The sequence below is a fragment of the Panicum virgatum genome, chromosome 2N (genome assembly GCF_016808335.1).
Source record: "Panicum virgatum strain AP13 chromosome 2N, P.virgatum_v5, whole genome shotgun sequence".
NCBI classification, from domain to species: Eukaryota; Viridiplantae; Streptophyta; class Magnoliopsida; order Poales; family Poaceae; genus Panicum; species Panicum virgatum.
The window spans coordinates 49,259,908-49,273,544 of NC_053146.1; the positions used below are offsets into that span (position 1 = coordinate 49,259,908).

The window sequence follows — 13,637 nt, forward strand, 5'->3', positions numbered from 1 at the left end:
AATCCAGAACAGTTGAGTTTGTATTTTTACGATTTTTCTACAATTTTATATCGATTTTACAAATTCACTGTTTAATGCGCCCTAGGCACTATGACCTAAATATAATTTTTTTTACATTTAGGCCTTTTCGCCAACCGGATGGGCAGGCACTCATTTTTAAAAATTTTCCTATTCGGCATATATTTTTGAAATTTTGTTTTTTTAAATATAAAAATGAAAAAAAACGCCTGAAGCCGCCACGTCAAATATCAGCTTCAACTGACGTGTGGGACCCGCGGCCCCCTTGTCCCACCTCGTAGCCGCCTATTGCTATTTGCAAGCAACACTCCGACGCAACAAGATTACCCGACGAGATTAGCCAATCAAATCAATCACCCTCATCTTCATGTAGCGATTCTGAGTCCCAAATCCGGGCGTCGGCACCGTCGCGGGTCCGCTTCAATCCCCGATGGAGCCCTCGCCATCCTCCTCCCCGCCGCCGCCGGCGCGCCGGTGATCGCCGGAGGTGAGGAGGGTGCGGAAGCGGGCGCTGGAGGAGGTGCTGGAGCAGGTCCAGCGGGCGGTCGAGATGCTCCGCGATGCCGACCCTGATCTCGGCGTGTCCCTCCTCTCGGAGGACGCCGCAGCGCCGCCGCCGGAGGGCGAGGACCGCAAGGGCGGTGCTGGTGACGATGCAGATGACGGTGCGACGTCGTCGGTGGCGAGTGACTCCGACTACGAGACGGCCCAGGTGAGCAGGACAGGAGGCGTTGTGATCCCTCACGAGTCACGAGTTCTTCTAGGCAGGGCGAGGATTTCGGGAACTAGTACGTGATTTTGATTTCCGAAACATAAGTCGTTGCAGCAGGCGTAACTGATGGTGATTGGTAAATTGCGATGATTTAACTGAATTATCTCCAATTTAAGTTTGGACACTACAAACCAAAACTAAACGCTGCACAAATATCGGAGATGGATGCGTGTTTCGAAGTTACTGAAGCACCGATGTCACTGTTTATGCGCTGTGGTGAGACTAAAAAGGTCTTTGTTGTTTCAGTAGCTTGTTGGGAGGATTCAGGCTATTGACAACCCTTTGGTAAATTTTGTAGAAAGCATTGTGTGCATTTGTGTCGTTCGATGCTGATTGCTAATGTCGTTCTGACGGGCGACTACTAGGGTATATTTTGTGTCAGTAGTGTTGTTAGGTAGTTTGCAAGTGTGGAAATACAGGTACAGCATGAAATAAATGACTTCAGACCTTCCTGATAAGGTTATGTGTGATATGTGGCATATACACTTCTCCAGAATATGTAAATAAACATTTTGGTGCCTGTGTCTCAGATGCTGGAAGTACAGTATGTTGTTAGTTTAGGGAAGTAATGCCTGCAGTATGCCAATATCCCTAATATGTTTCCAATTTCCTGTCTGGAATGTGGGGTGAACAGTCTTTTTGCACTTAACAGAAATCTCTTTCTGGAGTGACAAGGCGACACAGAATTTTTCACATAGTTCATATGCTCTGATGCTGCCCTAAAATTTAAATCACTTGCTTTTACCTTGCAGATGTGCGACCTTCTTAAATCTAAGGTTGAATCGCTTGAGTTCCTTAAAAAGTTCGAGAGTAATCAGAAGTCAGTATATCAAGATGGTGCAGGTACGCCTATGCTAGATGAACATATTATATTATTAAAAGTCGTGTAAGTTTGTCCAGTTGAAATTTCTATTGTAGTGGATATGAACTCAGACGTTTCACTCTAATTTCCTGTTCCTTTTCACTCTAATTTCCTTGAAATGGTGATCACTATTCTTAAAACAGTTTGCTGTTCTTTGGCACAGTTGAACCTGATATATCATGGGATATAGTAAAGGCAGTGGATTTGTGGGAAGTTGATGACCTAGATGATGGGTATGTTCTTGTTAAGCAGGAGGATGTAGTTGATGGGATCACTTCCTTTATGGCTGCATACTTGTTATCGCTCAAAAAAACTAAGGTAGATATTCCCTTTACCTGATGCTGCATGGGGAGTTTTTGTCTCCTTGTATGAGTGGTTATTAATGCTGAGTTTCATGTTGTGCAGGACCTGTCTCCTGATCAACTTCAGAAAGGTTAGTTCCTCGTTTTCTTATTAAAATGAATGGTTAGATCATATTTTGATTGGATATTCTGCCATTCCTGTTCCAGCGCTTTGGAAAACATTTTCAGCTGAAAAGAAGAAAAGTAGAATCAGGAAGGCCTGGGATGGGACTAAAGTTATTTATAATGTTGCTTCATGGGGCACTACAGCTGTTGGGTAAGTTTTTCGTATAGTAACCTTGGACACGAATTGACGAATCATCTCTATAGTATTATTCTTCTCACACGATGATCATTTCCTCACGATGTGTGGGAAAGATCTCCCGCTAATAACCTTCCTCAAACCCCGCACAGTGCGGGAGCCTATGGCACTGGGCATGGTTCTTAAGGCGTCGCCTAGGCGACGCCTAGTCGTCCAGGCGCTCAAAAATCCAAGGCGTCCGCCGACGCCATGCCAAAAGAGAAGCAAAGTGAGAGGGAGGGTGAGGGAGGAAGGAGAGGAAGAGGGGAAGGATTTCGACGATCTGCGGGGGAAAGGGAACAAGAGGGAGGGGGTGGTGGCCTACCTGAGCATGGTGAGGAAGGTGGGAGAGGGAGCGCTGACGAGCTTCGGCGGCGCGAGGGCCTGGCGACGGCGCGCGGGTCCGGTAGTGGTGTCGCGCGGGGCCAGCGGCGGCGTCTGGCGGAGCAGCAAGGGCGGACCGGCGGCGGCGTCGGGCGGAGGAGCGACGGCGGGCCGGCGGCGCGAAGGGAGAGGGAGAGCTGAGAGGGCAGAGGGCAACGGCGGCGCGGATGAGGAGCTCATTGAGTGGGAGAGGGTTCTGGAGGGTGGAGATGCTATTGTTGGGCTGGGCCTAACTGTTGGGCTGGGCAGCAGCCTGTACCTTGCCCTCTTCTTTGCCTTTTTTTTACTCTTTTTATTTCCCATTTCTTTTCATTTCCTCCCTGTGGCATATGGGTAAGGTGTCGCCTTGCTCGCCTAGGCGTCGCCTCGCCTTGCAGACGGGGTCGCTCGCCGTGCCTCGCCTTAATGCTTTAAGAACCATGGCACTGGGTACACGATGATCATTTCCAATTTGAATGAAGAACTGGGGCTTGGGGGGTGCTGGTCTTAGCCATCCCTATCTCCATATATAGTTATGAAAATAATGTTTCTGTACCCGGTTATGCAGTGTCTACCATTATAAAGCATTACTTACGGTCGCAACTACAGCCTTTGGGACGTCCTGCCGTGTGATACCCAAGTTTCTGTGAATATGTATCAACAGCTATGTTACAATTAATTGTGTGCTTTCATTGTTCAGGTAGAGGATAATAATACAAAACTTGAAATCGCTTGTTTAGTCCATTATGGTGCTGGGAATCTGTGTTGGCGAGTGAGATAATGATTTGTAGTACAATTGTTATATTTAGCATTTGTGTATCCCTCAACTGTAAATATTCCATTTGTTTGAATAAAACTTTGTGCCAGAATAACTCAATTTGTTCAAGTTATTCAGAAATATTATCAAACGAAATGAAATGAGAAATCTTGGCATCGACGTGCTTGAGCCGGAAACAAGATTAACTGGATATGGAGAAGACGCCACGGCAAACAGATGCTCAGATGATGCCAAAAGCATATTCGAATTGAAGATGCGTTTAAACGAGCGTGAGTGATGCAGCTATCTTTCTTCATCCCTTTGTATTTTGTATGCAAAGGGAGACCCAAGGGGAATAAAAGATACATCGTTGCAGCAACCGTGCCACATTCAAACAAGAAACAAATGGGTGATGGCACATCAGGAACACGCACGCATGGCCACACCATGGCGCTGCTCTTTTTATTCCAACACAATTTTACACCAATTCCGACTGCCCCGAATCTATGCAGCCTGCATGTCTTCATCTACATTGCATTCTCCAAGATACACCTTGACGCTGCGAGGAGAACCACAGCTGCCTTCTGCTATAAGCGCTCTGTCATTCGCAGCCATGTGCTGGATTATTTTGTAGATCATCTCGATCTGAGGGAGCAGGCGCAGAGCATGAGTTAGCAGCCAGTTTATGCAGATGACAATAGGTGAAGCTGGGAGGTGTGCATGGTCAGAAGAGACATGTGGAGCAGAGGCAAAACTTACATCTTCTGGGCAGTGACAGCGATCTGCAATTTCATCCAGGGTCAATGGCTCAGCAGGGTCCTTGCAACTGGGAGACAAGTACAAAAATCAGCAGGAACCCTATAACTCTACTATAACATTCATGAGAGAAAAAGATTGGGGAGTGAATTGAGGATACGTCATATACCCACATGTGTAAACAAACTTTAAGTCATTTCATATACAAATTTTGTGTCCTTTTTTTCTGATGATGATTTGAGTTTCGTAATGTTCAGAAATTGGAATTTGGAAACAACAAAATTGTTTCATGAGTAAGGAAAGGTTGAGCTATACTGAAATACAACCACAGGTTTCTATTTGTATCGACTCGGGATGTCTAACTGCTAAAAAAGCAGGCTGCTATCTGTAATTTTGCATCCTCATGAGAACTGTTAACAAGACGGCGATTGCAATTTTTTCAAATCCAATATATGTTGAACATCTAAAAGGTCTTAGACGAGAGTCTCTAAGCAGAAAACAGAGAAGGGGCATTATCACAATATGGAAATACCTTCTCAAAGCATCATACCTAGAAATATGACCCAAAAATACTACGCAAAGCGACAGCGAATCACTTCATAGAGAAACAGCAATAAAAACATAAGAAAGAGATTACATACGCGGCCTCATTTAATACAGTCAGCACCCTTTTCTGAAGTGCCAGTACTTCTCCAGCTGCCTTTTTCCCAGCCTCAACACCTGTAAATCACAAAGGCCACAAATAAATACATACAGCAAAATAGCTTAATGAATACTGAGCTACAATACTTTGTCTTGAGAAGCATACCAGGCTGGTGATAAGCGTTTATATTTACCAAAGAAGCATAAATCCCCACAGCACGTTCATAAAGAGCAATCAGTGCTCCGACAGTTCTAGGAGTTACTTCTTGAACAGTAACAGAGATGGATTCCCGGTCATTTGCATAAAGAGCAGAACGGGTTCCCTGCAAAATGTTGTATACCTCTGTTATCTCTATTGTAGACAAATCAATATAATTTTCTCTCCTTAAAGTTCAACGCTGACCTGTAACATCCCAAACAAATAGTCACCACATGTGACTCCAGGTTCAAGCTCCCAATCATGACCAGGAGGCCTGTCACGCAAGACCTCAACAAAAGTAACGAAGAAGTTGTGCACACCATCTCTCAGCTGCTGAATGTAACTGTGATCATTAAATAGTTCATTAGATCCTGCAATTTAACTATAGTATTATTGCTGAAAAATCAGCACACACTTACGCGTGCTGGTCAGTGCTTCCTTTGTTGCCATATACAGTCAGCCCTTGATTAACCTGTCTTAGGAAATTCTATGTTAAACAAAAATAGTAATGAATATAAAATCCAAAACCTAGTGGTTCAGAAACATCAGTTACAGTAAATTGACTAGAATATGGAAGACATTTTACCCTGTTGCCATCTAGGTCGAATTCTTTCCCAAGAGATTCCATGACAAGTTGTTGCAAATATCTACTCAGAAGTAGCAAACTATCTTTGTAAGGAAGCACAACCATATCCTGAAAGAGAGGGGAGTCAAAACAGTAAGGAGAGTACTAAGATAAAATCATCAACAGAAGATAATACGATCAACGAAGCTGCAAACCTTTTTGCCTATCCCTTCTGATGCCCAGTACCAACATAATGCAAGCAATGCTGCTGGATTTTCTTTAACCTGTTAAAAGGAAAACCATATTACACACATTCTTGATAGATGACCATAGAGTTCAACTGTAAATTATCCATGTTTTTATAATATCATACCACAGTGTTCCTGGTTTGCTCATCCATTAAAGCCGCGCCAACCAGCATTTCCTTGATATCAATACCCTGGCAACAACCCCTCATCTGTTAACTTGAAAGCATGTGGAATCAACATAAAGGAAATGGGAAAGCACTGACCTGCAATGCAGCTGGAAGTAAACCCACAGCTGACATTTCCGAAGTTCTGCCACCGACCCAGTCAAACATAGGAAATCGAGCTAACCATCCCTCTATTCTGGCAGTGTTATCCAGCAGAGAATTTTCTTGAGTAATTGCAACACCCTGCAAAACAGACCGTGACATCAAATAATGAATTGTTCATCTAGCCACAGATCAAACATGTGGAAAGGGTGCATGAACCAACAGAAATTGACTGCCCATGATTCATGAACTAGATGTAACACAATCATAAAAAATAAGCAAGAACCTGAGGTCAAAACCTGTTTCGAAAATTCCAGCCCCGCATCTCGGAAGGCTTTCTGTACTTCCAGTAGACCATTGCGGGTTTCAGGTGTGCCTCCACTCTGTAAAAATAAATAGTACCATAAATAAGTTCACAATACAGCTGGAAGAAGATCGACAAACTAAGCAGATTTGGGATCTTTCGGTACCTTAGAAATGACAATTACAAGAGTAGTCGCTAGCTCAGGTCCTAGTTGAGCAATTTGATGATCAATCCCAGCAGGATCGGTGTTGTCAATGAACCTTATCTAATAAGCATAATAAGAGGTAAATCTTACAACATACCAGCATCTTAAGTCCACAGAATAGACAAGTGCAATTAAAGTGCATTTCTTGGATTATGACTTAGGGGCATACCTTCAATGGAGGGTTATCAGGTGCAAGTGCCTCAGCGACAAATTGAGGGCCCAAAGCTGACCCTCCAATTCCAATAGAAAGGATTGATGTGAAACGACCAGATGGTGATTGAATCTGCATTTACACCACGTTATAAGACATCACCACAATAAGGAATGTGCCAAAAGTCTCAATAAGATAAGTAGCACATAAATGTCGCACAATGCACATTCCTAAAATACCATATATTGTAACCATCCAAAGCACAGTCACCGGTTTATCATGTCATATCTTCAGTATAGTGGAGCTGATTATATGAATGCAGGTATGCTCTGCTCTCTCGTGATGGCATATCCCAACATCTAAAATCAGATAAAAAAGTAAAGACTCTTGTAATCAACTTCTACTATCTCGTCCCCTAAATTGTTCCAGGTGCTTTTCTCAGTCAGATAAAAATACGTATATTAGGCACTACTTCTCGGACAACTTGAGATTCTATCCTATTACCGAATCTCCCTGAGAAATGAGGTTTTCTAATGGATGGAACAAAAAAAAAATGCTAGAGCAGCTCTGCAAACCAAGCATGCTATGCAATCCGGACTCTGCAGCAGAAACAATTGCAAGTGTGTCACGCAAATTGAAATGGGAAATTTTGCAGCGACCTTGCCGGAGACGATGTCTTGGGAGAAGGCGAGGACGCTGTCGAGCGCGGTCTCGATCTTGTTGCGGAGGAAGGAGTTGGGTGCGAGGGACGGGTCGCGGAGCCAGTAGTGCCCCACCATGCGGCCCTCGTCGGGGTTGGCGATGGCGCCCTTCTCGAGCTCCCGCATGTCGGCGAAGGCGCGCTGCATCCGCGGCTCCATCTGCTGAAGGAACTCCTCCGTGAACCCCACCCGGCTGACGTCGACGAAGAGGCCGAGCTCCTTGTGCTGGTAGAGCCACTCGACGTAGCGCTCCCACAGCTTGATCGGGTCCTTCTCCACCGCGCGGCGGCCGCCGCTGCCGTTCGCCGCCGCCGCGGAGCCCAGCGGCTCGGCCGGGGTCGGGGCGGAGTTCGAGGAGTTGGAGGAGCGGGAGAGGTCGGCGATGGAGTGGGGCGCGCGGAGGCGGAGGTCGGAGGGGCGGAGCAGGAGGTGCCGCCGCAGCCGCAGGCGGCACGCGGCGGACGAGGGCGGCGCCGCCGCGCCGGAGATGGACGCCATCGTCGTCGCAGCAGGAGGGGGCGGCGGTGGTGGTTGGCCCCTCGCTCGGTTCGCCTCACGGGCTCACGCACATCCGCCGCGTCGACGGCGCCAGAGAGGGTTTAGTTTTGGGGGGAAGAGTCCACGAGGTGGAGTTGGTGGCCTCGCTGGGCTTGGCTTTATTTGGGAGGAATTTTGGGAGAGGAAGACGAAGGCGGCCCTCAAAAAAAAAAGGAAGACGAAGGCGGAAGAGACCGTCCACGTCAACTGCGTCACCTGGGAGGCCCACCCCTCGAACACCTACCCCACTCGCCAGGGGAGGACTCGAACCCTGGGGGAACGTCTAGCCTTGACACAATTTTCCCGAACTCGAAATATTCGAATTCTATTTCAGGTAGAACTTCGGAAAATTCAAATTTATTTTGAATAATTCGGTATACATCTCCGGTACCCAAATTACCTGAACTACTCAAATTTTTCAAAAATCCAATACTCAACAATAAAGTCCAAACAACCAAGCAGTCCGGTGACTAACCTAGCCATACTTCCCCTAATTCATCGCGCCTCAGGTCCCAACCTCCCCTCCGACAGCGGCGGCGCAACAGACCACCAACGCACAGGTCGTCACTCACCAATGCCGTACCCCTGCGCGATGCCTCGCTTGCCCACCGCCACCTTCCGCGACCCCGCGCGCCACCATGCTCGCCGCCTGCTGCCCGCCAACCCCCGCCATCCGCATCCCCGCACCCCGCCATGCTGTAACATCTCAAAAATTCGCTAAGATAAATCGTGCGCTAAATCGAGTCTTTGTCGTTGAGCCCAAGTTTTTCCCTAAAACCTTAACCCTAATTTTTCGGGAGCTTTCCTTGTTTCGCCCGATCTCCCGATCCCCAAAAGACCCGACCCCGACGCCCGAATCCATCACCCTGTTCGCCCTTGACACGCGCACGCCCCCGGCCGCGCACGCACCCGACCGCGCACGCGTGATCGGCGCTGCGCGTGGCCGACCGCGCGCAACGGATCCGGCGCGAATCTCTCTCCCTCTCTTCTTTCTCTCTCCCCCCTCCTTTTCTTTTTCTCTCTCCCATTTTCCTTTTTTCTTTTTCTTCTTTTCTTTTCCTCTCTCCTTCCCCGTGCGCTCGGCACTCCCTTCCCTCTCTCCTCCCCAAGCACGCCGTGCCCGGCTCCTCCTCCCGAGCGCCACCACGGCCGCTCCCCTCTGCCGCTCCTACTCCGCACACCAGCTCGGTCCGACTCCCCTTCGCCTTCCCCGAGCAGGCCACTCGCTGCCCCTGCCCCGCGCGCCCCGCTCCCGGTCTGCCCGCCTGCCCCGCACGCAGCGCTCCCCTCCACGCGCACACGCGCACACACGCACGCGGCGCGCCGGGCCGCGCCACCCCTCCCCGCTCCCGGCCCGCTCTGCTCCGCACGCTTGCTCGCCTCCCGCACGCGCGCTCGCTCCGCTCGGCCGCCGCTGCGCCTGGCCCATGCGAACGCGCGCGTCCGCCCAGCCGGCCGCCTGCTGCTCCCTTGTCCCCGCGCGCGCACGCACGGCACGCCGCGACGCGACGTCGCTCGACCGCGCACGCCACGACACTGGCTGACCGCCGTTGACGCCGCACAGCGCCGGCGACCTCGGCACAGCGCCGCCTGCGACGGTCGCCGCCTACACGAGGCGTCACGTCATCTCGTCGTACGCACCCCGCCCGCCGTTGACGCCCGCACAGCGCCGAGCCAGCCCCCCACCGCCATTAGCTCGGCCGCTGGCCTCCGCCCGCATCCCGCCAAGTCGCCACCGCCTTTCCAGCGGCTATAAAGAGCCCCTACCCCGCCTTCGAGCTCCACACCCACCACCCCGACCTCATTGACCCCCACGGCCCTCCCTTCCTCAACTGCAGCGCCGCCCCGCCGGACTCCGATGGCCGCTGCCACCCGCTCTCGACGACCCGCCGCCTCGCTCCACCTCAAGTCAAGCCAGGTGGGGGAATCAAGCCACCGCGCCCCCTACTCCCTTTTCCCCATCACCCCGGCCGCCGCCGTGGTCCAGAGCGGCCGAATCGGCCGCCGCCGACGAGCGCCGGCCCCTCCCCTGTTTCCTAGCGCGGGGGAGGGAGAGGACAGGGCATTATGCCCAAAACCCCCTAGCTTTTTCCGTTTTTGTGAAAGAAACCCTCACCCTTTTAACTTTTTTCCCAAGAAGCCCTTCCTATTTCCCCTATTTTGCAAACAAACCCTCCAGCTTAAAAACCCAATAATAAATAAACCCCTACACCTTCCTAATAGGCCCAAATATTTCTAGAAATTACAAACCAAGCCCCTGCTTTCTCAAACATAATTACAAACTGGTCCCTGAACCATTGTTTAACCCCTAAACCTTTGATTAACCTATCATTTCATGCGCCAAACGACCTCGGATCAACCTAAAACTTTACCACGCCTCTCATGACATAGTTTTGACCATGTCATTAGGAATCCACCCAAAAATATTACTCCAAACTCCATATCCTAATTATTTTCTATTCGAGCTCAACGATAAAACTCTTTTTCCTTTTTCTTGATTGTGTGTGTTTGTTTGCGCCATAGATCACGGTGTGAACGAAAGAGATCCCGTTGATGAGCAGTACTGCGAGCCGGTGAACGAGGACCAGTTGCGCGACCCCGAGCCCGAAGGACAGGACCTCCCCGAAGGCTACGAAGACGGCAAGTTCAATCCCATCCTTTGATGCATGTTTCTGTCCTAGTTTTTATAAACACAACCCAATGGCCTGCTTTATAAAATTGCATAAATTTTGCTTGCATGAAAACACGGTTGGATAGCCACCCCTTGATTTGTGATGACCATTGTTTGACCACCTAGATTAATGTCTGATTTTGCTTGGACGTTAATCAATATTAGAACGCTTAGGACTTTACTCACAATATTATTTATTTTAATAAAGAAAATGCGTGCGTATGTGGGATGGGATAAATGTGGTGTTTTTTTGTAAAGAAAGTTTAGACGGATGGCATTTCTACGGATTTGCCATTTGGTGTGCTCGTGCCAGTGTGGCAGGGCAAAGAAGGGAGATATCCATCTTGTCGTGTCTAAGGACCGAGTTGGTGTGTCATCTCACCTAACTCCGCTATCGTGCAAACCACTCGACCGTTGAATGGGCAACGGCTTAGCATAAACCCCACTAGTTGATGTGATAGCCATCAGGAGGGCTGAGAGCAACGGGTGCCCAAGGAAAAGAGATAGGCCCAGTGTGACTTATACCCCGGTTATACCTCAGAGTTAGGTCGATGACCCCTTGGTAAATCCCGTGATGGCGAATCAGGTCTAGCTAAGGTGGGTAATGGCTATGTCGGGATCTACACCGACACTTCGGTGCTCGTGTTGTGGTACCCGCTTGTGGGTAAAGTTGCACACCTCTGCAGAGTTAAAAGCTATTCGAATAGCCGTGCCCACGGAATTGGGCGAGTTACGGTGTGGTCACATAACTAGTGTTTCTTCGGGCTAGGCTAGCGTGAGTTATTTTGGAATTGTGTCCGGTAGTTGTGCCGTGTGCTACGATGGACAGGGAGTCCGGTAGCAGTTTAAAAACTTGAGCTCCGTGTTGCTCAATACAAAAAAACTGGTTTTTGAAATGTTTTCGGCTAAAACGAACCCCTGCTTAAAATTTAGCTTTCCGCAAATTAAACCATAACCTCATCCTTGTTTTACCTGAGCATGTTATTCTGATATAACCCCCTCCGTGGGTGTGGTTGGACTTGCTGAGTACATTTGTACTCACCCTATTCTTACTTTTTACAGAAGAAGACCCAGACTTCGTACCAGACGACGCCGAGTAGGGTTATCGTTCTACACCCAACCTTGCCTGTGGAACCGGCCCTGTTCGAGATGATTTTGCGTTCTGGTGTTATGTCGTGGCTTGGTTAATTTTTATTGTCATCTGTATCGAGTGTCATCCTCGGAGGTTTGTATGGTAATGAACCATCTGATGTAATAAATGTGGCATCAGCCTCCTGGGACTGATGTTTGTATCACATCTCTCTTACGAGGGGACGCTTCACACGCTCGCCGCCATGCACGCCCCCACCGCCCACCGCCCCTCTCGCCATCGCCACCGCCTGCCCGCGGCCCCACACGCCGCCGCCACTGCCCGCAGCCTTGCTCGACGTTCGGTGCGCCGCGCCATCCTGATGGACATTCGAGTAATCGAGATTACCCGATACTCAAACCCGAATTTTCGAATATTCTTTTTTTCAAGTAAAATTTGGGTAGCATTTTCAATAAACCCAATTTTTTTATTACTCAAATTACCCGAACCGAAATACTTGAATTACCCGAACATAGGGAATGAGGCGTTCAGCGTTCTCCATTTTTCCGGGAGGGGTCATGCGGTCAGCACGTGCGAGCGACGGCGAGGGGGTGGCCGCCGCACGTGTGGCCGTGTGGGGGAGGTGAGTTGCGCTGTCGCCGGCCGCGGGGGAGGAAAAACGAACGGCGGAGAGCCGAGACGGCGAGAGGTGGTGGCTGGTCGCGGCTCCGCGAATGGCGCGTGGGCCCGGAGATCTTTTCGTGAGGAGAGCAGGCCGGGTACGGGACAAAGCGCCGCCGCACGGAGGTAAGCGAGGAGGCGAGGCCGCGGAGATATTTGCGCCTGGGGTTCGTGTTCTACTGCGTCAATTGCAGCTTCCGGGCCTCGTCGACGGCGACCCCCGGCGAGGGGGCGCGAATAAAGCAGTCTCCGTTCTCTGCTGTCCGAAAAAGAAAAAACTTGAAGCGCTGGTCGCCGTGGAATTGTGGCCTGACTGTGACGGCACTTTTTCGTGTGTTTGAGGCCAGCGATTCCGACGTTCATTTCACAGTTCCTCTTTGGAACTTTGTTAATTTCACAGGCCTGGCAGGCAGGATCCACTTCTGCTAGGCTTTTGTTTGAAGGCGGGCGTTTTCCACAGCTCTCACAAACTGTTCCTGGGGTAGCTCTTGCACTTGAAACAAACGCTTTGGTTTCATGAACAACCTATGCCTTTTGTTAATGGTTTATGATGATGGATCTCGTCCGCCTGATTGGCCAGCCTGTGGTCACTCAGCCACTCCGCCCAGATCCATACACTTGACTTGCTGCCCCATGCACAAGCTAATGGCCGTTTAGTTCGACCTTGCTATCCGATTGCCTCCTCCCAGATCTGACGGGCTAACTGATCCCTTCCGTATTCCAAATGGTTCATGGCTCTCGAGGAAACAGTGTTTCTCAGATGCGCTATCACAGAGCAACCTCTACGCTACTCTTCTGACTCTTGACTCTGATGATCTGACCTACCCATCCTTTCTGCTAGCGCAAGAGTCAAACACGTGACTATAGGCAAGAGGGGAAACCAGAACAGAGCCTCAGAACAGAACACCTGTATCAACGGGAGTATTCAAAAAAGAGAAATGAGAACATAATTGCTTAGTGAGCGGCGGCGAAAACTATATTTTCAGCACCAACCACAGATCGTAAGCCGGGTCAGAGCAGCCTATGCACAACTCACAAAGTCACAATTGACAGGTACTGCACCCACCTGACGAACGGCACGACTCTAGAAGGATAGCCGCCGCCTCAATGGGTCCGCAGAGCGTGCAAAGAAACTGAGAAAAACAGAATGCCATCGCCATCGCAGCCTGCCGCTTACCTAAATTAATTGGGAATGCCGCATAACCACCACTTTTTGATGCAAAGATAA

General features: G+C 49.5%; 2 protein-coding genes across 3 annotated transcripts; one reads left to right on the forward strand and one right to left on the reverse strand.

Annotated features, from left to right (window-relative positions):
- The first annotated feature begins 293 nt into the window (after positions 1-293).
- Positions 294-3,575, forward strand: LOC120660935. Of its 2 annotated transcripts, none has more exons than XM_039939599.1 (6): positions 294-730; positions 1,543-1,633; positions 1,816-1,970; positions 2,058-2,085; positions 2,162-2,270; positions 3,358-3,575. In XM_039939599.1, the coding sequence occupies exons 1-6, from the start codon at positions 569-571 to the stop codon at positions 3,359-3,361; spliced, it is 549 nt and encodes a 182-aa protein (XP_039795533.1). In that variant the 5' UTR covers positions 294-568; the 3' UTR covers positions 3,362-3,575. The 2 variants fall into 2 exon arrangements, with proteins under 2 accessions (XP_039795533.1, XP_039795532.1); XM_039939598.1 differs by having other exon boundaries at positions 3,226-3,570.
- Positions 3,576-3,660: 85 nt separating this feature from the next.
- On the reverse strand, positions 3,661-8,146 carry LOC120660934 (glucose-6-phosphate isomerase 1, chloroplastic-like). The gene is made up of 14 exons (XM_039939597.1): positions 7,410-8,146; positions 6,769-6,882; positions 6,561-6,659; positions 6,390-6,473; positions 6,088-6,231; positions 5,950-6,015; positions 5,792-5,860; positions 5,598-5,705; positions 5,431-5,483; positions 5,216-5,354; positions 4,979-5,135; positions 4,812-4,890; positions 4,174-4,240; positions 3,661-4,059 (listed from the first exon to the last, which is right to left on the reverse strand). The coding sequence occupies exons 1-14, from the start codon at positions 7,947-7,949 to the stop codon at positions 3,919-3,921; spliced, it is 1,860 nt and encodes a 619-aa protein (XP_039795531.1). The 5' UTR covers positions 7,950-8,146; the 3' UTR covers positions 3,661-3,918.
- Between the last annotated feature and the right edge of the window lie 5,491 nt (positions 8,147-13,637).